Raw genomic sequence first — 22,481 nt, forward strand, 5'->3', positions numbered from 1 at the left:
AGCTAAATTTAGTTTTCCCGATGGAGCTATGGAGTACCTGGCAAAGAAAGCGCCCAGAAATTGACATTTAATCCTTTTTGTTTTAATAACAAACTCCACACGAATTTCCCTACAAGAGGAATATATTGGCATCTATGTGTTCACCCTTCTGTTACGTGAAGTTCCTAGTTATGCAGTTATTTTAGTTAGGTCAGCTATTCTAGGTTTATGTAGGCTACATCACATTCCTAGTTGAAATTATACAACCATTTCTGCGCAGAGCACGAGCACTCCGTTTGGTGCATTAGTGGATTAACAACATCAGTATGGAGTCAAACTAAACTAGCACAACAACGACAAACATTATACGCCCATCTCCACTCCCACCATTCGCAAAAGGCTGCGAGAAGGTGATCGAAAAACCTACAGTGGATACCATGTATGTTTCTGGCTCTATGGGGCTGTCACTGTCCCATCTCTTTCAATGCATGACGTTGAACTGACGCATTCCTCAGCCTCGCTCTGGTAAACAGGTAAACGACAGCGCCATGTTGAAAGGACGGAAGTGATTTGCAATTTTTGGGGGGTGAAAAGTATTTGTATGCAGTTTTAACAAGATCTACATTTGTCTACGTTATAAAAGTAGTAGATATCTAAAGTTTCTATTGCATTGAAACCTTATTTCGTGACTTAATTCTGCTGAGAGTGTGTTCCCCTATAGTGTTGTAGAAACACTTCGTATCTCACCCTGGACGTCAGACACTTGAAGAGCGACTTCAACACTTTCGTCCAAGATGCCATTGGCACAGCTCGCAGACCCTTGGCAAAAAATGGCCTTAGGGACCGCTGAAACAGAGGTATAAAATATATAATTACAGACCGGTAACTTTTGTGTAAGCGATTGTCAAGGTTCTCCACACGTCAGAAACATGACCAACTTTTTAACTGAATAGGCTACGCGACTTGCAAGTGAATTGCTGTGGTAGTGGGCAGTAGCCTTTTATTGCGGAAACTATGTAAAACGTGACAGTTATGTATGCAAATGTAAAATATTTAATTTCTAACGATCGTCATAAATTTATGACGATCTGATGAGTTGCATGTTGACATATCTCATTTTCCCCTACTCTTGGACAAACAAGCTATGAAAACCACTCCCAATTTAAAAAGCTAAACGCGCATTTTATTTTTGTTGATCAGGTCATGGATGACTCCATGGGAGACGATGATCCAGCATGCGTAAGTTTCATGAATGCTACCCATGTACTGTTGATTTGATGTGGTGGGATGACCCCTCCCCTCTCAAACGAGTGCCTAAAATGCTGATGAATGATAAATCCAAAGCATTGAGAGATAAAACGGCGTCAAACCTCCTGTCTCCAGGTGTGTGTGCTCCATTTAAGTACACCTTACGCACTTCTATAGGTACTTAATAGGCACCTCTGAAGCATGTTGAGATAGAGCCATGGTGCCACTGTAGTAAAAGTAGAAAGAAATAGTTACGAGAGGCATGTGAGGGGTTAGTGAAAGAGAAAGAAAGGAACAGTGAAAGGCAGGAGAGCATGTTGGGTCTTTTAGTCATCCTCCTCCACAGCTCCTTGATGCAGTGGAGGGGGTGTTGGTGGCATGGTAACCAGTCGCTCGCTAACAGTCAGGAGTCCCCTCCTATGGTCTTTCGCACTGCTGCCAGCCGCTGCGAGGGAGAAGAGAGGCTCGGGCATGGGAGATCTGACCTCCACTTGGGCAGAACAGGGGTCTGAGGTGGTCTGTCCAGAGAGCGGCTTGACTGTACGTGGGTCTGTGGCTGCAGTGCGTATGGGTGGTATAGCGAGGGAGTTTGGGCTATTTCTCAATCCTCCCACAGGTTCTTTTCAGTCTGAGCACTACGGAAAGCACTATGTGCAAAGCTTACGCTGCTTTTTTCCTCTTTCATAGGCATCTACATTAGAGCTTGTCCGTGCAGAATATTTTAATAGGATTTGCTTGTTTGTTGTTTGTTGTCAGTGCTCATCTCTGTTGTACATTCCTGCTTGTTTGTGTTTGTTTACATGTTTTGGTTGCTCCTCCAATTTTCCTCAGGATGAGGTGTCAGTGAAGGAGATCAGCATTACTCACCTTGTAAAAGAAGGCTCGGAGAAGGCTGACCCACGACAGTTTGAGCTTCGTAAGGTTCTGGGACAGGGCTCATTTGGAAAGGTAAATCATTTTGGAGATTTTTTATATTCGCGCAAGAAAACGACTCGTATTTATAAGATCATGTATCATTTCACACGTCGAAAAAATTCAGCACACAGCAACATATAAATTGTATGCACATATTAATGCACGTAATGCACATAGAACAATATATATGCATTGAGGAATAATTATAGCTATTGCAGCAAATGAGAGCTAAATTTCTGTATACTAAGCTGGTGTCTTCCTTGATCTTTATATCTCTTCAGGTATTCCTGGTAAGGAAAATAACAGGTCCAGATTCGGGCCAGCTGTATGCTATGAAGGTGCTTAAAAAAGCCACATTGAAAGGTATTTTTTCTCTGTTCTGTTTAGGCATATTTTCCATTTGTAAAATCGTATAAATGCTCATTGTCAGACTATATTTTATTTCCCTAGTGCGGGACAGAGTCCGGACAAAGATGGAGAGAGACATTCTTGTGGAGGTGAACCATCCATTTATTGTCCGAATGCACTATGGTGAGTTATCGGATATACCCGTTTCTTTCATAGAGAACAGCACTCTTGTTGACATGCCCTTTAAGCAAAGTTCAGACGGACATATTTCATTTAGTCACACCCAAGGTCATTATGGTAAAAGAGAATGTGACACATCTGGTTCTGCGCAGCATTTCAGACCGAGGGGAAGCTCTACCTCATCCTGGACTTCCTCCGTGGTGGAGATCTGTTCACCCGTCTCTCCAAAGAGGTAGGCCAAGGAGAACCTTTATTCTGAAGGCTAACGTGTTCTTAATACAACATTCTAATTGAGTGTTTTCCCCTGGATGTGTGTCTGTGCTAAAAAATTCATGTGTCCCGTTTTGCCTACACAGGTGATGTTCACAGAAGAGGATGTGAAGTTTTACCTAGCAGAACTGGCCCTGGCCCTGGACCACCTGCATGGTTTGGGAATCATCTACAGAGACCTCAAACCAGAGAAGTAGGCTATATGTTGTTAAATTTTAGGCATTTAGTAGACTGGTCAAGGTAAACTGTCAAATTGCAGTGATTGCCCTTCCTCATACACGAAACTAGAGTTTAACTGTAATAAAGGTGATTCATTTATTTATGAACATATTATTTCAGAGATCTGTTTCTGTAAGTCACTGTCTTTATCAAAATATACAATTACATATTTAATACAGTTAGGTCCATAAATATTTGGACATTGACACAATTTTCATCATTTTGGCTCTGTATACCACCACAATGGATTTGAAATGAAACAATCAAGATGTGCTTTAAGTGCAGACTTTCAGCTTTAATTTCAGGGTATTTACATCCAAATCAGGTGAACGGTGTAGGAATTACAACACATTTTATATGTGGCCCCCCCCTTTTTAAGGGACCAAAAATAATTGGACAAACTAACATAATCATAAATCTAATTGTCACTTTTAATACTTGGTTGCAAATCCTTTGCAGTCAATGACAGCCTGAAGTCTGGAACCCATAGACATCACCAGACGCTGGGTTTCGTCCCTGGTGATGCTCTGCCAGGCCTCTACTGCAACTGTCTTCAGTTCCTGCTTGTTCTTGGGGCATTTTCTCTTCAGTTTTGTCTTTAGCAAGTGAAATGCATGCTCAATTGGATTTAGGTCAGGTGATTGACTTGGCCATTGCAGAACATTCCACTTCTTTGCCTTAAACTCTTTGGTTGCTTTCGCAGTATGCTTCGGGTCATTGTCCATCTGCACTGTGAAGCGCCGTCCTATGAGTTCTGAAGCATTTGGCTGAATCTGAGCAGATAATATTGCCAGAAACACTTCAGAATTCATCCTACTGCTTTTGTCAGCAGTCACATCATCGATAAATACAAGGGAACCAGTTCCATTGGCAGCCATACATGCCCACGCCATAACACTACCTCCACCATGCTTCACTGATGAGGTGGTATGCTTTGGATCATGAGCAGTTTCTTCCCTTCTCCATACTCTTCTCTTCCCATCATTCTGGTACAAGTTGATCTTGGTCTCATCTGTCCATAGGATGTTGTTCCAGAACTGTACAGGCTCTTTTAGATGTTTTTTGGCAAACTCTAATCTGGTCTTCCTGTTTTTGAGACTCACCAATGGTTTACATCTTGTGGTGAACCCTCTGTATTTACTCTGGTGAAGTCTTCTCTTAATTTTTGACTTTGACACAGATACGCCTACCTCCTGGAGAGTGTTCTTGATCTGGCCAACTGTTGTGAAGGGGTTTTTCTTCACCAGGGAAAGAATTCTTCTGTCATCCACCACAGTTGTTTTCCGTGGTCTTCCGGGTCTTTTGGTGTTGCTGAGCTCACCAGTGCGTTCTTTCTTTTTAAGAATGTACCAAACAGTTGATTAGGCCACACCTAATGTTTTTGCTATCTCTCTGATAGGTTTGTTTTGATTTTTCAGCCTAACGATGGCTTGCTTCACTGATGGTGACAGCTCTTTGGACTTCATATTGAGAGTTGACAGCAACAGATTCCAAACACAAATACCATACTTGAAATGAACTCTAGACCTTTTATCTGCTCCTTGTCAATGAAATAACGAACTCCCATGAGGGAATAACATACACCTGGCCATGGAACAGCTGAGCAGCCAATTGTCCAATTACTTTTGGTCCCTTAAAAAGGGGGGGGGGCCACATAAAAAATTTATTGTAATTCCTACACCGTTCACCTGATTTGGATGTAAATACCCTGAAATTAAAGCTGAAAGTCTACACTTGATTGTTTCATTTCAAATCCATTGTGGTGGTATACAGAGCCAAAATGATGAAAATTGTGTCAATGTCCAAATATTTATGGACCTAACTGTATGTCTTGAGGGATCATCTTAAACGAATCACTGTGCTGTGTAGTTCCTCTTGTCTGAGTTTACAATATCCTATATGTGGCTTCTGGTGGACAATGTATTCCAGAAAGACTGAGAACATTGTGTCTTTTTAGCCTTCTGCTGGATGAGGATGGTCATATTAAGCTCACTGGTGAGTAATCATCAAGCCTACTCCTGTTACATATGTATGTTTCACATTCCACTTTCACACTCCACTTGTGAAGGAGACATCGTTTTATATCAAACAACGTAATCAGGCTATTGCAGATTTGCTGTGTGTCGTAGTTTGTGTGTGTTGCATGTGACTGGTTTGGTACAGACTACCTTTCTTATCAGTGTGCCCTGAACCAGTGCATAAAGGTTTTTATCGGTCTCCACGCTAGTTCACACCTTTTCTGCTGTGCAGTGGGTTACATTTACATTACATTTAGTCATTTAGCAGACGCTCTTATCCAGAGCGACTTACAGTAAGTACAGGGACATTCCCCCGAGGCAAGTAGGGTGAAGTGCCTTTCCCAAGGACACAACGTCATTTTGCACAGCCAGGAATCGAACCGGCAACCTTCTGGGTTGCACTTCAGAACATTCTGATTGGCATTCTGCAACATACTACTGGATGCAAGACAACATCCGAGCATTTTTGGCCTATTGCAGAATCCCGCATCAGATCTGCTACGTAACGGGAAACAACCGAAGCTTTGTTTGATGTTTGAAATATGACGATATGCGATCAGGGTTAGTCAAGTAAATATGGCGTTTTGTTGTTGATGTTTTCCGCAGACTTTGGCTTGAGTAAAGAGTCCATCGATCATGAGAACAAGGCCTACTCCTTCTGCGGGACAGTGGAGTACATGGCACCAGAAGTGGTCAACCGGAGAGGACACACCCACAGTGCTGATTGGTGGTCTTACGGTGTGCTGATGGTGAGAGGACGGGAGATATGAGAGAGACACTTGGTGTAATATACCAGTTTACCTTGCGAGAGGAATATTATTGAAACTACCATAACAACTTGTATCTTTTATATATTACGCTGATGGTACAATGTTAACCGAAGTGGTCCAAGTTTTCACTTTGCGGTCACTCAAAAGAAAGGATATTTCTGTCTTCCCAGTTTGAGATGCTTACAGGAACTTTGCCTTTCCAAGGCAAAGATCGTAAGGAGACCATGACAATGATCCTCAAGTAAGTCGTCAAGTGCCTTTCTCTTGAGCAGAGATGTTTGTCGTTTTTAGGTCATGTAAAGGAATAGAACAAATATTGTATTGTATTCACCTCTAGAGCTAAACTGGGAATGCCACAGTTCCTGAGCCAAGAATCCCAGTCTCTCCTACGCAACCTGTTTAAACGCAACCCCGGAAACCGATTAGGTAAAGTGGTCGTCTGAATTGATAATGATATATGTAATTCGATATTTTCTGCTAGATAGAACTGTGAGCATTTGTAGGTTGTGACTTAAATTAGGAAGTTGGACAGAGAGTGTAAACAATCATCCACAAATATGAATATGTTACTGTTGCAATAGCAACCCACAAGTGCAGGGTGTTCTTAATGAATGTGTACAATACAATAAGAATGAATCCAAAACGGAGATATCGCAGAAGGTTTTACCGTGTTTCTAAAGTGTATTTAGAACAATTTTAAGGGGAATGTAGATTTTACACAGGCGCTCTCGTTGTTTGCTATATTTACAGGTGCTGGTCCCGATGGAGTGGAAGATATTAAGAGGCATTCCTTTTTCTCCACGATTGATTGGAACGTTAGTGTGTCTGTTTCTTATTTGTTAGTTTTTCCCCTTTCTTCTACAGCATATCGATTCTTAAGTTGTGTATTTGATTTGTATTGTGCTTATTCAGTCCCCTTTCTCCTTTACAGAAATTGTTTAGGAAAGAACTTCACCCCCCCTTTAAACCAGCAAGTGGGAGACCTGATGACACGTTGTACTTTGACAAAGAATTCACTGCCAAGACTCCTCGAGGTAAAAAATAAATAAAACACAGTATATATGATAATGAATAAAGTACAGTATTGACAAGTATGTCATTTCTTTCCTTAGACTCTCCTGGTGTACCTCCAAGTGCCAATGCCCACCAGCTGTTCCGAGGTTTCAGCTTTGTAGCCATCAGCTCAGAGGAAGAAAGTCAGCTCGCACAGAGCACCAACATGACGTCTGTACAGGTAAGGCTGCCACACGGACGGCGTGAGGCTGTGTCATGGGGGGGGGGGGGCGTTTGTGTCAAGTCAAGGGGGTCAGGTGGCTGAGCGGTTAGGGAGTCGGGCTATTAATCAGAAGGTTGCCGGTTCGATTCCCGGCCCGTGCGCTCACTGTAAGTCGCTCTGGATGAGAGCGTCTGCTAAATGACTAAAAGTTAGTCGAGTTGTCGTGTGCTCTTTTGGATTGTTTTCAGCAACTCCACCGAAACACCGTGCAGTTCAGCGACGCGTACGACGTGAAGGAGGACATCGGTATCGGCTCGTACTCTGTCTGCAAACGTTGCGTTCAGAAAAGCACCGCTATGGAATACGCCGTCAAAGTAAGAACTCTGTATTGCTGAAGACTTAATACAGAAGCGAGCACGAGCGTTATTATTAACAGAATGCAACAGCGTTATGTTGGTAAATGTCACTTTGACTTGATTCTAGATCATCAGTAAAACCAAGAGGGACCCCACAGATGAAATAGAGATTCTTCTGCGTTATGGACAGCACCCAAACATCATCACCCTGAAAGATGTGAGTCGAAACATCCAACACTGTCATGTCTTGATATGGTTTTCCTGTCCAAGGCCATGTTCCATAAAGTGAGTTGACTCGATATGCCAGGCTTATTTTGATTAGTCTGACTAATTTTCAGTTGATTCGGTTCCAGAAAGCAAATTCAACATAGCTCAAGCTCCGTTACTATGGCAACTTATGCTAGGAAACAAACCTGGTCCAGGCAGGCTAAGCAAAATAACCTGGAAGGTTAAGCCTGTTGTTGGTTTAACGTTGACTGATCCAGAGTGCCTGCAACACTGACCCAATGGGAAAGCAATAATTTTAATCACTGAACTTTTTTAACCACTATCAGTCAATAATTATCAACTTAACCAAACAATAAGTAATACATTTGTGAATTGATTGAACTGATGTGTTAGGTTAATTTAAGTCAGGTTTTGGATGGCAAAACTTAAGTTCACTATCTTTTAAACACATAAATGATAATGATTCCATTTGTATTTCCCTGAAACTCTTTCATCAGTGTTTCAAATGACTAGACACCTAACCATCACATGGATAAGTACTGTTGCACTGCCCTCTGTTGGTTGACTGTGGCATGTCTGTATAAAAATGGTATGCACTAACTCTTTATGGTGTGATCTGTATGCTAAATTATCCATAATCCAAATATTTGTTAAGAGAATGAGAACTCCTTTGAATTATAAACAAGTATTGATTAAACAGGACAACTCTGGGTTCTTTGTTTATGAGGTCATTCAATTTAAAGTGAGCAACCATGTGATTTTGTAGTGAATACATGTCTTTCAAGTGCTATTTAATATCAAAACGTTGTCTGCAATAATGTATCTGGCTCTGGGTATTTTGTTTGTGTTCAGACGGATTTTGGTCTTTTCATGGTCGTCACACACTATCTGGGTTTGGGCCTTGAGTGCTGGGTCACGATCTGGGTTTTAAGAGGTCATGCTTTTTGTCCAGCCCCAAGACTGTACTACTGACTCCGTAGCACAGAAACAGCACTGACGTGCTTTTAGATCATTTTTATATTAAAAGGAAGTTAATACGGCATAGTATGAAGAGGAACATTTCATTTCCATTGACACTGTCAGTCATGTGTGTTTCCTCTGTGCTGACGGCAGGTGTATGACGACGGGCGTTCTGTGTACCTGGTGACAGAGCTGCTGAAGGGAGGCGAGTTGCTGGATAAGATTCTCAGGCAAAAGTTTTTTTCCGAGAGAGAAGCCAGCGCCGTTCTTCACACCATCACCAAAACGGTGGACTACCTGCACGTGCAAGGGGTAATGATCCGACCATGCGAGCGCATCACCCTGCTGCACTCTGCAACGGCATGCCACACAGGTGGTCCATCTGCCCAACCTGCTAGCCTTTTTTTCCCCCTTCTACAGTTCTTCTTTGTAAACATCCATAATATCTAAGAACCTGTCGCTTTTGGCTGACATTTTTGTCATAATAAGATGGTAATCTTTCAATGATAGGACACACATGGTAGGCTAGTTTCCATTTGAGGTTTATTTTACCTAGATATATATGCCTACATTATTGTGTAATTAATATTGTGGTACGTTATGATAACAGTCTAAGGAATGTTCATCAAACAATGTTTACTTTTAGTCCCATTGCCATCCAAAAATGCACCCTCCAAAACCATATTCTCTATTGATTCCTGATTCCTTCTACTTAGGTGGTTCACCGGGACCTTAAACCCAGTAACATCTTGTATGTGGATGAGTCTGGCAACCCAGAGTCAATACGCATCTGTGACTTTGGATTTGCCAAACAGCTGAGAGCAGAGAACGGGCTCCTGATGACTCCTTGCTACACTGCTAATTTTGTGGCCCCTGAGGTGATCCACCCCTCAAATAGTGTTTCGTTTTTTTTATCATATGTGTTATATTTAGGCTCAGTTGAATTTCAGCTGAGTGCTCATCTCCACTGTACCTCTATTGACAGTATGTGTAATGCTTGCTGGTATTTTGTGCTGACTATGTGTCACCTTCATCTGGCCATTTCAGGATCATTTGTTCTGTCCCGTTCGTGATATCTTGAGGAATTTCGCCGTGTTTTCAATCGGTTTCCAATCGGTTTTGGTCTTTATCATCCTGTGTTCTTTAGGTTCTCAAGAAACAGGGTTACGATCAAGCCTGTGATATCTGGAGCTTGGGAGTGCTTCTGTACACCATGTTAACTGGGTATGTGGACTCGTGACGCACGATTTTGAAAGGTCTCAGAGACGCCAATGATTCTAATTCGGAGATCTTCCACCTTTTCCAGTTTCACCCCCTTTGCCAACGGACCAGAGGACACCCCAGAGGAGATCTTGGTTCGTATCGGCAGTGGGAGGTTCTCTCTGACAGGAGGCTACTGGAACTCGGTCTCGGCAGAAGCCAAGGTAGGTCCCAAGCATCCGTCGCACTGCAACGCCCTTGTTTGGACGTTTGGTTTTCCGTCGTGTTCTTTTATTTGAACCCAGCATCCTCTAATTATCAACGGCATTCATAGTCTCAGTCCTTTTATAGGTACCATCCCAAAGATGTGGTTGCCTACATGATGCTCGGCTGACTCTTCTCGTCTCTTTAGGACCTTGTGTCTAAGATGCTGCACGTGGACCCCCATAAAAGGCTCACCTCCGCTCAAGTGCTGAGGCACCCATGGATCGTCCATAAGGACCAGCTCCCCAAATATCAGCTCAACAGACAGGACGCTCCGCATCTGGTCAAGGTATTACCTTCCAACCAAAAACATCAGTTCCAATTCGACGTCGGTCTTTAAAGGGAAACTGAATAAACAAAGCTGTGTCAGTGGGAAAGAAGGAGTATTTTGGGGGCGACGTCTCCTATCTTTAATAAAGAAATCCTGTATATATATCCTTAGATATATCCTTATATCTATCCATATCCTTTGGATGTACCGAAGCGTCCGTGCAATTGACAGAATGACGGCTTATCTTTCTAGGGCGCAATGGAAGCCACTTACTCGGCCATCAACAGGAACGTGACCCCTGCGTTGGAGCCGGTCGGCCGCTCCACATTAGCACAGCGGAGAGGAGTGAAGAAGCTGACCTCCACGGCCCTCTGACTCCCTCAACAGTGCGCCTCCTGACTTGTCATCTGTAATGGATGTCATAATATAACGTGTAATTATACCAGTTTGATCAATTGGTTTAAACCGGGTCAGTAGAACAGTGTGTCAAACCCCAAAAAAATATCTAGAATGAACCGAATCTTTGCTTTGTACAATCCTTGCTGCTGACCAATCAAGAGTTATGAGCTGAACAGTTTTATTTTATGAAAATGTGATACATCTACAATACTGTGTATTTTCTACTGGTCTGTGTGAACAGAGATAAAGAAGCACTGTTAGATCTTTCCCATTTTTCCTCTCGAACTTGAAACCGTTAGGAGCTCAGGCATAACTCTGTTATCTCTCTCTCTCTCTCTCTCTCTCTCTCTCTCTCTCTCTTCTTTGATACAAACACAACTCCTAAACACAATGTTATTGGGTCATTATTCAATTACTAAAGGGAAATATTTGAATGAGAGTTTACTTTATAGCCGTTGTGATTACTCTCCAGTGGGACTGTCTTAGAAAATGTAGAATGTATTTTTACAATATACGTTACCTCGATTTTTCTATTTTGTGTGTGCATGATGCAGACAATTGAGGGATGATTTACTTAAGTGTTAGGGCTGTCCAAGAAGCTGATAATTACTGAGATGCAAGACAGAACAAATACTGACTTCTGCCTCTTTTGTTGAAAAGTAATTTGTATTCAATAAATATCTAATGAAACGACAGCGTAGCCTACTATACTTTATTTAAATAAAACACAGTGGCTTACAACAGCCCACTGCTACTCATATATAGACCACTGCTGATCCATCAAAGGCCAAAGGGCTCAAAAGTAAGTTTGTCATTAGACTATGAATCTGTAAATCAATAATGACGCTAGTAAAAACGTTTTTATTGAAGTGTAAAGTTTAATTCAGAATTTGTTTTGCAACAGTCATCACAATTCATTAAATACAGTTATATAGAAAGGTCTGAAAATGCCTAAAAAGACCACAATTAAATAGTGTGTATTTAAGTGTTAAAACTACAGACTTCTCTTCTGCATCCTTACCATTACTTCTCTAGTCCCCTTCCCATCCCAAGTCGACCTCAGTGAGTGAACATCAACAGAACTATTCGACACCTTTTGGAACAAGAACTGTGCCGAGACTGCGACCAGTTTTGCCTCCTGGATGATGCCAATCCCCCAATGTGGCAGTGATCAAACAGGTGTGTTTTCCCGTGGGATCTTCAAAACATTAGATTAGGTCAAATGGGACTTCAGGTTATATGACTCACAACAGATCAGATATAACTATTAGAGCTCATCATCACATCAGTCACTCATACCTAAAGTTCAAGTTGGTCCATAAAGGTATGAGGACAGGGGATGCCTGTGGTTAGTTGATGTACTTAATCTGATGCATCACCTGCCTCAGTTCAAGTGTTTGTTTTTTCTCCTAGTGTTCTCTCACAAGGAATTCTCTCACAATATTGATAAGAGCCAAGAAGGATGTTATTCTCAGCATTGGATGCCCATTGTGCTCATGAGCATGTGTAATATTCGGGATTGTAATAATAATTCAAATCGTATCTCAACTAACTTGTTTCTTAAGTTTAATATTGTGCTTTATCGCTTTGTACATTTACGCTACAATAGTGGATATGATCCTAACATTGGAAGGCCAAAAAGGGTAACACACAATTTAGGCTTACTTAAATGGGCTTGTAGATGTGAATGAATTCACCTATACACTTACAAGTATTATAGAAAACGATTTGCTTTATTGGATACCAAAATATTCAGAAGCTATTTCAATTACTTGTCCTAAAACAAACCTCCTGAATAATGTTGCTGGTGACCAGTCCAATGCACACTGATCCTCATCCATTGTAGAGTACGGACACACATTCTCTGTATTTACATTTGCAAGTCAAGGGTCATGAGATTGAATGGTTGTAAAACAAAGGGGTTAATTTTCCTATTTACCAGATGATATCCTGATAACAGGGAAGTTTACACATTTCTCTCCTACCTCACTGGAATCTTCTCATACAAACTGTATTTTACCCTCCAAGTTAGTTTAGATTTGATCTCATTAGACTATTGCATATCCTGCTGTGTGTCTATAATATAAACGTATATAAAGTTCCACTTTGTTTGGGTTAAATGAACGTCTTTAGATGTGCAAAGAAGAAGTGAAAGAAGTGGAAACTAGGGAAGTTTTCATATTTGAGTCAAGTTCCTCTGAGGATACAATATTTCTCCTTATTCAACTGTCTCTGGCTGGCTGCCATCTTGGAGACACACACACAAAAGGGCCTGTCCATATTCCTCATAGCAAGACCAGACTTCTCCAGGTGTGCATACTGTTAGAGAAAGAAATAGGTGTTATTGTTTATTATAATCTAGACAAGAGATCTTGGCATCTAAGTCTTGCTGACACATAAATTGCATGAACCATTTGTTACAATATAAGTACACCTCCCACTCCCTTTGAAGGTCATATTAGCTGCAAACACACTACAGAGGAACCGTTTTGGTAAAGTGCAACAGTTTCCATTAAGGTTGTGATATAGGCTAATACATTTCACCCAGAGTGACGGTAAGAATGCTTTGCTGGAAAGAGGGGAGGATGCACCGGTGTTACATGTCATTATGGACTGTACCAGCGACTTGAACCTACCTAATATGCTCACACAAACACATCAGATACACGAAAAGTGATATTATCCTTCTTCGTGAACATCACTAGTCTAGTTAAATTCAACTCTAAAGGTTGCACAACCACGTGGAGACAGTAGAATATTTAAGCAATATAGTACGAGTGAGAGTGGGGTAGGTAAGGGATATCATTCTGTGTAATAGACCAATACACTTCATAAACTTCTTATTACATTTTAAACACATACTTATTTAAGTAAATCGTTTCACGATTTGAAGTAAAATATGAAGAAAAAAAACATTTTACTTACATAAAAAAGTAAGCAAAATGCACTTACTTGGGAACTGAACATCAGCTCCCTCATCAAGAAAGCACAACAGAGGATGTACTTCCTTCGGCAGCTGAAGAAATTCAACCTGCCAAAGACAATGATGGTGCACTTCTACTCAGCCATCATTGAGTCCATCCTCACCTCCTCCGTCACCGTCTGGTACGCTGCTGCCACTGCCAAGGACAAGAGCAGGCTGCAGGGTATCATCCGCACTGCTGAGAAGGTGATTGGCTGCAATCTGCCTACCCTCGAGGACCTGCACACCTCGAGGACCCTGAGGCGAGCGAGGAAGATTGTGGCCGACTCCTCCCACCCTGGACACTCCCTGTTTCAGTCCCACCCCCCCGGCAGAAGGCTGCGGTCCATCAGGACCAATACCTCACGCCACAAAAACAGTTTCTTCCCTTCCGCTGTTGGCCTCTTCAACAAGGCCAAGGGACCACACTGACTCTAATGACTTCCTGCTTAAAACACACTGCTTTTTGCACTGCATTACAAAATTGTATCTTGTACATTTGTATTTTTTGTAATATTTGTATTTTTATATTGTAATTTACGGCAACTTATATTTTATTTTATTGTATATTTAATTCAATTCTAATCCCACTTAGTACTGCTAGTTTATGTACCCTTAGGATAGATAGTCCACATATTTAAATTTTAGGTCCCTATATGTTTATTGTATGCACCTTCCTGCTAAAGTAAATTCCTTGTCTGTGCAAACTTTCATGGCGAATAAATCCCATTCTGATTCTGATTCTGATGTGTTGAGTTGCCCACGTTTACTAACTCACTGTGCAGCAGCCGCCTAGTCCAATTGCAGTCCTGGTTATTCACTTGCTCCATTGAAGTCGACTTTACGATGCCATCTAGTGGCAACTCTGGGGCAAACCACATTTGCCTCATAACTTCGTCCGGAAGCCAAACTACAAACAACCACAACCGTGATACGTGCCTGAAGTAAAAAAATAAAAATAAAAAATAAAGTGTGGATATCGTTTTTCAGAAAATTATGTTCCAACGATACAAAATAAACAGTTACAGAATAAGGAGTGAGTCAGGTAGATCAAGGGTTGCAAAGAGAAAGAGTGATACAAATGGTTAGCCATTAGAGAAATTCCGGATTTGGGTATAACTTTCTGGTTAGGTCCTAACCGTTAGGACCAGAGAATGTCTGGGGAGAAGTTCCCGGAGAACTGCCACTCTTGGGAAACTTCCGGGTTCTGAACTGTTTGCAGTTCCACCCTAGGTCTGTTTATATGGACAGTGTGCAAAGAGCAAAGAACAGTGCATTTGTCTGTGACCAAATGGTGTAGGGTCCATAAAACACACCATAAAAGACCGGCCAGCCCTGTCGGAGGGCGAGATAGCTAGAAGTGAGATCAAGGGTTGCAGTCTACAGAGGTGGGAATCGATACGTTATATAGAGAGAGAGAGGGTGAGAGAGGAGAGAGAAAGAGAGAGAGAGATACAAAAATGGTCAGCCATTAGAGAAATGCCGGATGGGTAGGGTTTCAGATTAGTAATACGTGTTGTGTGTCTTAAGGTACATAGTCCTGTTTTGTGAACTTTTATTTTATCGCTCTTGTGAGCAGCATGAGGATAGTTTGCTGTGTTCTGTATTGCTGCAGTGGTGTCAATATAAGGTAAGTGCTCAAAAACCTTCAGTAAATTGTTTTCTAGGTTGTAATTCTTCGAGGAGTTGTATGCCAGAGATCAAGTTTTGCTCACGGTGTTACATGTTTTCTCCAGACAAAATAAACCTGAAAAACATACACCTCACCAAATGATCACCATTACATATGCAGGGTGGACATTATGACAGACAAAATATTTCCTTTATATGTAAAATCTGAGTTCTCATTAGCTTGGTGCTGTTTCCTCCAGATCCCCCAATGTCCATCCATACTTGATTGTGGGCGGAGACTAGACAGAGAAGACATCTTATGGCTCCAGAGAGACTCACCAGAGAGAGATTCAACCAGAGACCGCAGTGCCCAGAGAGAGGATCAACCAGAAAGAGCAGTGACAGAAAGAAACAAACTTCTAGAGACTAGATACAAGACAGGATCCAGAGATACTAGACAGAGAAGAAAGAGACACCAGAGTTATGGAGAAACATCACTGCGACTCTTGTGGGAAGAGCCTTTCCTCATCCAGTAGCCTCCAGAAGCACATGCTGATCCACACTGGAGAGAAGCCCTACAGCTGTGACGTCTGTGGTAAAACCTTTAGACAGGTTGGTACTCTCAACGTTCACCGCAGGATCCACACTGAAGAGAAGCCCTACAGCTGTGACCTCTGTGGTAAAACCTTTAGCCAGATTGGCAATTTCACAGCTCACCGCAGGATCCACACTGGAGAGAAGCCCTACAGCTGTGACCTCTGTGATGAAACCTTTAGCCTGGCTAATACTCTAAACGTTCACCGCAGGATCCACACTGGAGAGAAGCCCTACAGATGTGACCTCTGTGGAAAAACTTTTAGCCAGGCTGGCAGTTTAAGAGGTCACCGCAGGATCCACACTGAGGAGAAGCCCTACAGCTGTGACCTCTGTGGTAAAACCTTTAAAAAGGCTGGCCATTTCACAGTTCACCGCAGGACCCACACTGAAGAGAAGCCCTACAGCTGTGACCTCTGTGGTAAAACCTTTAGCTTGGCTAGTACTCTCAATGATCACCGCAGGACACACACTGAAGAGAAGCCCTACAGCTGTGACCTCTGTGATAAAACCTTTAGCCTGGCTAGTACTCTCAATGATCACCGCAGGACACACACTGAAGAGAAGCCCTACAGCTGTGACCTCTGTGATAAAACCTTTAAAAAGGCTGGTCATTTCACAGATCACCGCAGGACCCACACTGAAGAGAAGCCCTACAGCTGTGACCTCTGTGATAAAACCTTTAGCCTGGCTAGTACTCTCAATGATCACCGCAGGACACACACTGAAGAGAAGCCCTACAGCTGTGACCTCTGTGATAAAACCTTTAAAAAGGCTGGCCATTTCACAGTTCACCGCAGGACCCACACTGAAGAGAAGCCCTACAGCTGTGACCTCTGTGGTAAAACCTTTAGCTTGGCTAGTACTCTCAATGATCACCGCAGGACACACACTGAAGAGAAGCCCTACAGCTGTGACCTCTGTGATAAAACCTTTAGCCTGGCTAGTACTCTCAATGATCACCGCAGGACACACACTGAAGAGAAGCCCTACAGCTGTGACCTCTGTGATAAAACCTTTAAAAAGGCTGGTCATTTCACAGTTCACCGCAGGACCCACACTGAAAAGAAGCCCTACAGCTGTGACCTCTGTGATAAAACCTTTAGCCTGGCTAGTACTCTCAATGATCACCGCAGGACACACACTGAAGAGAAGCCCTACAGCTGTGACCTCTGTGATAAAACCTTTAAAAAGGCTGGCCATTTCACAGTTCACCGCAGGACCCACACTGAAGAGAAGCCCTACAGCTGTGACCTCTGTGGTAAAACCTTTAGCTTGGCTAGTACTCTCAATGATCACCGCAGGACACACACTGAAGAGAAGCCCTACAGCTGTGACCTCTGTGATAAAACCTTTAGCCTGGCTAGTACTCTCAATGATCACCGCAGGACACACACTGAAGAGAAGCCCTACAGCTGTGACCTCTGTGATAAAACCTTTAAAAAGGCTGGTCATTTCACAGTTCACCGCAGAACCCACACTGAAGAGAAGCCCTACAGCTGTGACCTCTGTGATAAAACCTTTAGCCTGGCTAGTACTCTCAATGATCACCGCAGGACACACACTGAAGAGAAGCCCTACAGCTGTGACCTCTGTGATAAAACCTTTAAAAAGGCTGGCCATTTCACAGTTCACCGCAGGACCCACACTGAAGAGAAGCCCTACAGCTGTGACCTCTGTGATAAAACCTTTAGCCTGGCTAGTACTCTCAATGATCACCGCAGGACACACACTGAAGAAAAGCCCTACAGCTGTGACCTCTGTGATAAAACCTTTAGCCTGGCTAGTACTCTCAACGTTCACAGCAGGATCCACAAGGGAGAGAAGCCCTACAGCTGTGACGTCTGTGGTAAAACCTTTAGCCTCCCTAGTACTCTCAATGATCACCGCAGGACCCACACTGAAGAGAAGCCCTACAGCTGTGACGTCTGTGGTAAAACTTTTAGCCAGGCTGGCAGTTTAAGAGGTCACCACAGGACCCACACTGAAGAGAAGCCCTACAGCTGTGACCTCTGTGATAAAACCTTTAGCCTGGCTAGTACTCTCAATGATCACCGCAGGACACACACTGAAGAGAAGCCCTACAGCTGTGACCTCTGTGATAAAACCTTTAGCCTGGCTAGTACTCTCAACGTTCACCGCAGGATCCACAATGGAGAGAAGCCCTACAGCTGTGACCTCTGTGGTAAAACCTTTAGCATGGCTAGTACTCTCAATGATCACCACAGGACCCATACTGAAAAGAAGCCCTACAGCTGTGACCTCTGTGATAAAACCTTTAGCCTGGCTAGTACTCTCAACGTTCACCGCAGGACCCACACTGAAGAGAAGCCCTACAGCTGTGACCTCTGTGGTAAAACCTTTAAAAAGGCTAGCCATTTCACAGTTCACCGCAGGATCCACACCGGAGAGAAGCCCTACGGCTGTGACCTCTGTGGTAAAACCTTTAGCCAGGCTAGTAGTCTCAACGTTCACCGCAGGACCCACACTGGAGAGAAGCCCTACAGCTGTGACCTCTGTGATAAAACCTTTAGCCTGGCTAGTACTCTCAACGTTCACTGCAGGACCCACACTGAAAAAAAGCTCTACAGCTGTGATGTCTGTGATGAAACCTTTAGCCATGCTCGCAATTTCACAGCTCATCGCAAGATCCACACTGAAGAGAAGCCCTACAGCTGTGACCTCTGTGGTAAAACCTTTGCACGGGTTGACAGTTTCACAGTTCACTGCAGGATACACACAGGAGAAAAGCCCTACAGCTGTGACCTCTGTGATAAAACCTTTAGACAGGCTAGTACTCTCAACGTTCACCGCAGGATCCACACTGGAGAGAAGCCCTACAGCTGTGACCTCTGTAGTAAAACCTTTAGACTGGCTAGTACTCTCAACGTTCACCGCAGGATCCACACTGGAGAGAAGCCCTACAGCTGTGACCTCTGTGGTAAAACCTTTCGCCATGCTGCCAGTTTAAGAAGTCACCGCAGGATCCACACTGAAGAGAAGCCCTACAGCTGTGACCTCTGTGGTAAAACCTTTAAAAAGGCTGTCCATTTCAAAGTTCACTGCAGGATCCACACCGGAGAGAAGCCCTACAGCTGTGACCTCTGTGGTAAAACCTTTAGCCAGGCTAGTGCTCTCAACATTCACCGCAGGATCCACACTGGGGAAAAGCCCTACACCTGTGAATGCTGCGATAAAGCCTTCTCTACCTCAGGTACTTTGAAGAATCACAGCAGGATCCACACAGGAGAGAAGCCCTACAGCTGCCCACACTGTGACTACTCAGGTAAAACAAATGGCAATCTGAAGAGTCACCTGCGTATCCACAATAGAAAAGACCCAAAGCAGTGATGTGTGTGGCCAAGCTGACCCAGCAGTCACCACCTGAGAGAACTTCTGTATGACCCACAGCTGGAAGAACTACTGGCCTGCACCTACTGGGACAGCACATGCAGTAACACCAGATCTACAGTCCAACATGACTGCACACACACAGGAAATGATACTCTACCCCTGTAACGATGGAGGGGAAGCTGTGTCAGACTGGGTAGAAACCTGGTCAACTCTGGCTGACACCTTTCTGTTCTGAAGCAACTGAATTCAAGCACATATAATTTTCTGTTGTTGTTTTAAAGGATCTGGTATTGTAAATATAGAAGATGTTGAGGGGCGTGTGGGTTGTTCCAAACACACCATGAAATGTATTTCCTGTGATCGTAGACTTGGTGGTTCTGATGTACAGGGTTACTGTGTCTCTCACCAAGTGATCATTTGCTATGGTTTTTCAGACCATACGGAATATGCTTCAGACAAAAACGACTATGTTGAATCTGTCTATATTTACTCTGACTATATTGAATTCCTGTTGTTCTATGAACTTTCTTTCTGCTGTTCTTTCTACATACACTAGTTGTTGCTTTGGATAAAAGTGCCTGCTAAATGAATATTCATTGCTTCACGTCGATACTTCATTATCACTTAGATTCAGTCTGTTAGCTTTGGTGGTAAAGCCTTTTGTCAAACTGATTTGAAAAGTAATGTACAAATAAAGCTGCCTGAAATACCTTCTCTATCTTGGTATATTTGTTTTGTGACAGTTCACCTAAATTGGGTGGTGTTTCCAAACTACTTGTGAACATAGGACAGAAGTTACTGACAAACTGTATTTCACTGCATTTTAGACTTGTTTACAGAAGGATGTTATTGTCAGCATTGGATGTCCATTATGCTCATGAGTATGTGTAATATTCAGGATTGTAATAATAATTCAAATCGTATCTCAACAAACTTCTTTCTTAAGTTTAATATTGTGCTTTATCGCTTTGTACATTTACACTACAATACTGGATATGATCCTAACATTGGAAGGCCAGAAAATGTTTTTTTTTTTAAATTCAAAATAACACACCATTTAGGCTTACTGAGATGGGCTTGTAGCTGTGAATAAATTCACCTATACACGTCAAGTATCATAGAAAACAATTTGCTTGATTGGATACCAAAATAGTCAGAAGCTATTTCAATAATTACTTGTCCTAAACAAACCTCCTGAATAATGTTGCTGGTGACCAGTCCAATGCACACTGATCTTCATCCATTGTAGTGTACGGACACACAAACTTGTTTCTTAAGTTTAATATTGTGCTTTATCGCTTTTTGTACATTTATGTTACAATAGTGGATAGGATCCTGACATTGGAAGGCCAGAAAAATTTGTTTTTATCCAAATTAACACACCATTTAGCCTTACTTAGATGGGCTTGTAGATGTGAAGGAATTGCCCTTTACACTTCAAGTATCATAGAAAGGGATTTACTCGATTGGATACCAAAATAGTCAGAAGCTATTCCAATAATTAGTTGTCCTAAAAAAAACTCCTGAATAATGTTGCTTATGACCAGTCCAATGCACACTGATCTTCATCCATTGTAGAGTATGGACACACATTCTCTGTATTTACATTTGCAAGTCAAGGGTCATGAGCATGAATGGTTGTAAAACAAAGGGGTTAATAGTCCTATTTACCAGATGATAGCCTGATAACAGGGCATTTACACTTTTCTCTCCTGCCTCACTGGAACCTTTTCATACAAACTGTATTTTACCCTCCAAGTTAGATCTCTTAGACTATTGCATAACCTGCTGTGTGTCTATAATATAAACTTTGATAAAGTTCCTCTTTGTTTGGGTTAAATGAACGTCTTCAGATATGCAATTTGCATCCGGCAGAGAAATGACTCACAAAAAAGTGGAAAATACGAAAGTTTTCATATTTGAGTCAAGTTCCTGTAAGGATACAATATTTCTCCTTATTCAACTGTCTCTGGCTGGCTGCCATCTTGGAGACACACAAAAAAGGGCCTGTCCATATTCCTCATAGCAAGACCAGACTTCTCCAGGGGGGCATACTGTTAGAGAAAGAAATAGGTGGGGTTGTTTTTTATAATCTAGACAATAATTTCTGTAGGTAGCCAGAGTCCATGTACTCAAAGAGATCTTGCCATCTAAACTGACACATAGGGTACATGAACCAATTGTTACAATATAATTACACCTCCCATTCCCTTTGAAGGTCATATTAGCTGCAAACACACTACAGAGGAACCGTTTTGGTAAAGTGCAACAGTTTCCATTAAGGTTGTGATATAGGCTAATGCATTTCACCTAGAGTGACAGTAAGAATGCTTTGCTGGAAAGAGGGGAGGACGCACTGGTGTTACATGTCATTATGGACTGTACCAGTGGACTTGAACCTACCTAATATGCTCAAACAAAAGCATCAGAAACACAAAAAGTGATATTATCCTTCTTCATGAACATCACTAGTTAAATTGAACTCTAAAGGTTGCACAACCACGCAGAGACAGTAATTTGCATGAAATGCTTGTGTAGTAACTAATCCTATATTATTATTTAGAAGAAAATGTAATTACTATAAGGAGGAGTTGTATGCCAGGGATAACGTTTTATCACAGTGTTACATGTTTCTCCAGACAAAATAAACCTGAGAAACATACACCTCACCAAATGATCACCATTACATATGCAGAGTGGACATTATGACAGACAAAAGATTTCCTTTATATGTAAAATCTGAGTTCTCATTAGCTTGGTGCTGTTTCCTCCAGATCCCCCATTGGCCAACCATACTTGATTGTGGGCGGAGACAGAGAAGACATCTTATGGCTCCAGAGAGACCCAACCAGAGAGACTACAGCAAGAGAGACTCACCCAGACAGCAGTTCAGTTGCTCTACAGAGAAAGGATCAACCAGAAAGGAGAAGTTCTAAAAAAAGCTTCTAGAGACTACATAGGATCCAAGACAGGATCCAGAGAGACTAGACAGAGAACAAAGAGAGACCAGAGTTATGGAGACGCATCCATGTGACACCTGTGGGAAGAGCCTTTCCTCATCCAGTGGCCTCAAGAAGCACATGCTGATCCACACTGGAGAGAAGCCCCACAGCTGTGAC

General features: G+C 42.4%; 2 protein-coding genes across 2 annotated transcripts; both read left to right on the top strand.

Annotated features, from left to right (window-relative positions):
• The first annotated feature begins 490 nt into the window (after positions 1–490).
• On the top strand, positions 491–11,536 carry LOC134013976 (ribosomal protein S6 kinase alpha-3-like). Its single transcript, XM_062453773.1, has 22 exons — positions 491–836; positions 1,180–1,218; positions 2,059–2,175; positions 2,424–2,505; positions 2,593–2,673; positions 2,823–2,902; positions 3,027–3,133; positions 5,117–5,154; positions 5,784–5,926; positions 6,118–6,188; positions 6,285–6,373; positions 6,698–6,762; positions 6,879–6,981; positions 7,060–7,181; positions 7,412–7,537; positions 7,647–7,736; positions 8,861–9,019; positions 9,424–9,585; positions 9,855–9,931; positions 10,014–10,131; positions 10,320–10,460; positions 10,695–11,536. The coding sequence occupies exons 1-22, from the start codon at positions 774–776 to the stop codon at positions 10,815–10,817; spliced, it is 2,196 nt and encodes a 731-aa protein (XP_062309757.1). The 5' UTR covers positions 491–773; the 3' UTR covers positions 10,818–11,536.
• A 4,213-nt stretch (positions 11,537–15,749) lies between these two features.
• LOC134013968 (zinc finger protein 493-like) lies at positions 15,750–20,045 on the top strand. The gene has a single exon (XM_062453760.1). It carries the CDS (start codon positions 15,898–15,900, stop codon positions 19,357–19,359), a length of 3,462 nt encoding a protein of 1,153 aa, XP_062309744.1. The 5' UTR covers positions 15,750–15,897; the 3' UTR covers positions 19,360–20,045.
• Positions 20,046–22,481: the final 2,436 nt, after the last annotated feature.

The sequence above is a fragment of the Osmerus eperlanus genome, chromosome 27, assembly GCF_963692335.1.
Source record: "Osmerus eperlanus chromosome 27, fOsmEpe2.1, whole genome shotgun sequence".
Classification (NCBI taxonomy): Eukaryota; Metazoa; Chordata; class Actinopteri; order Osmeriformes; family Osmeridae; genus Osmerus; species Osmerus eperlanus.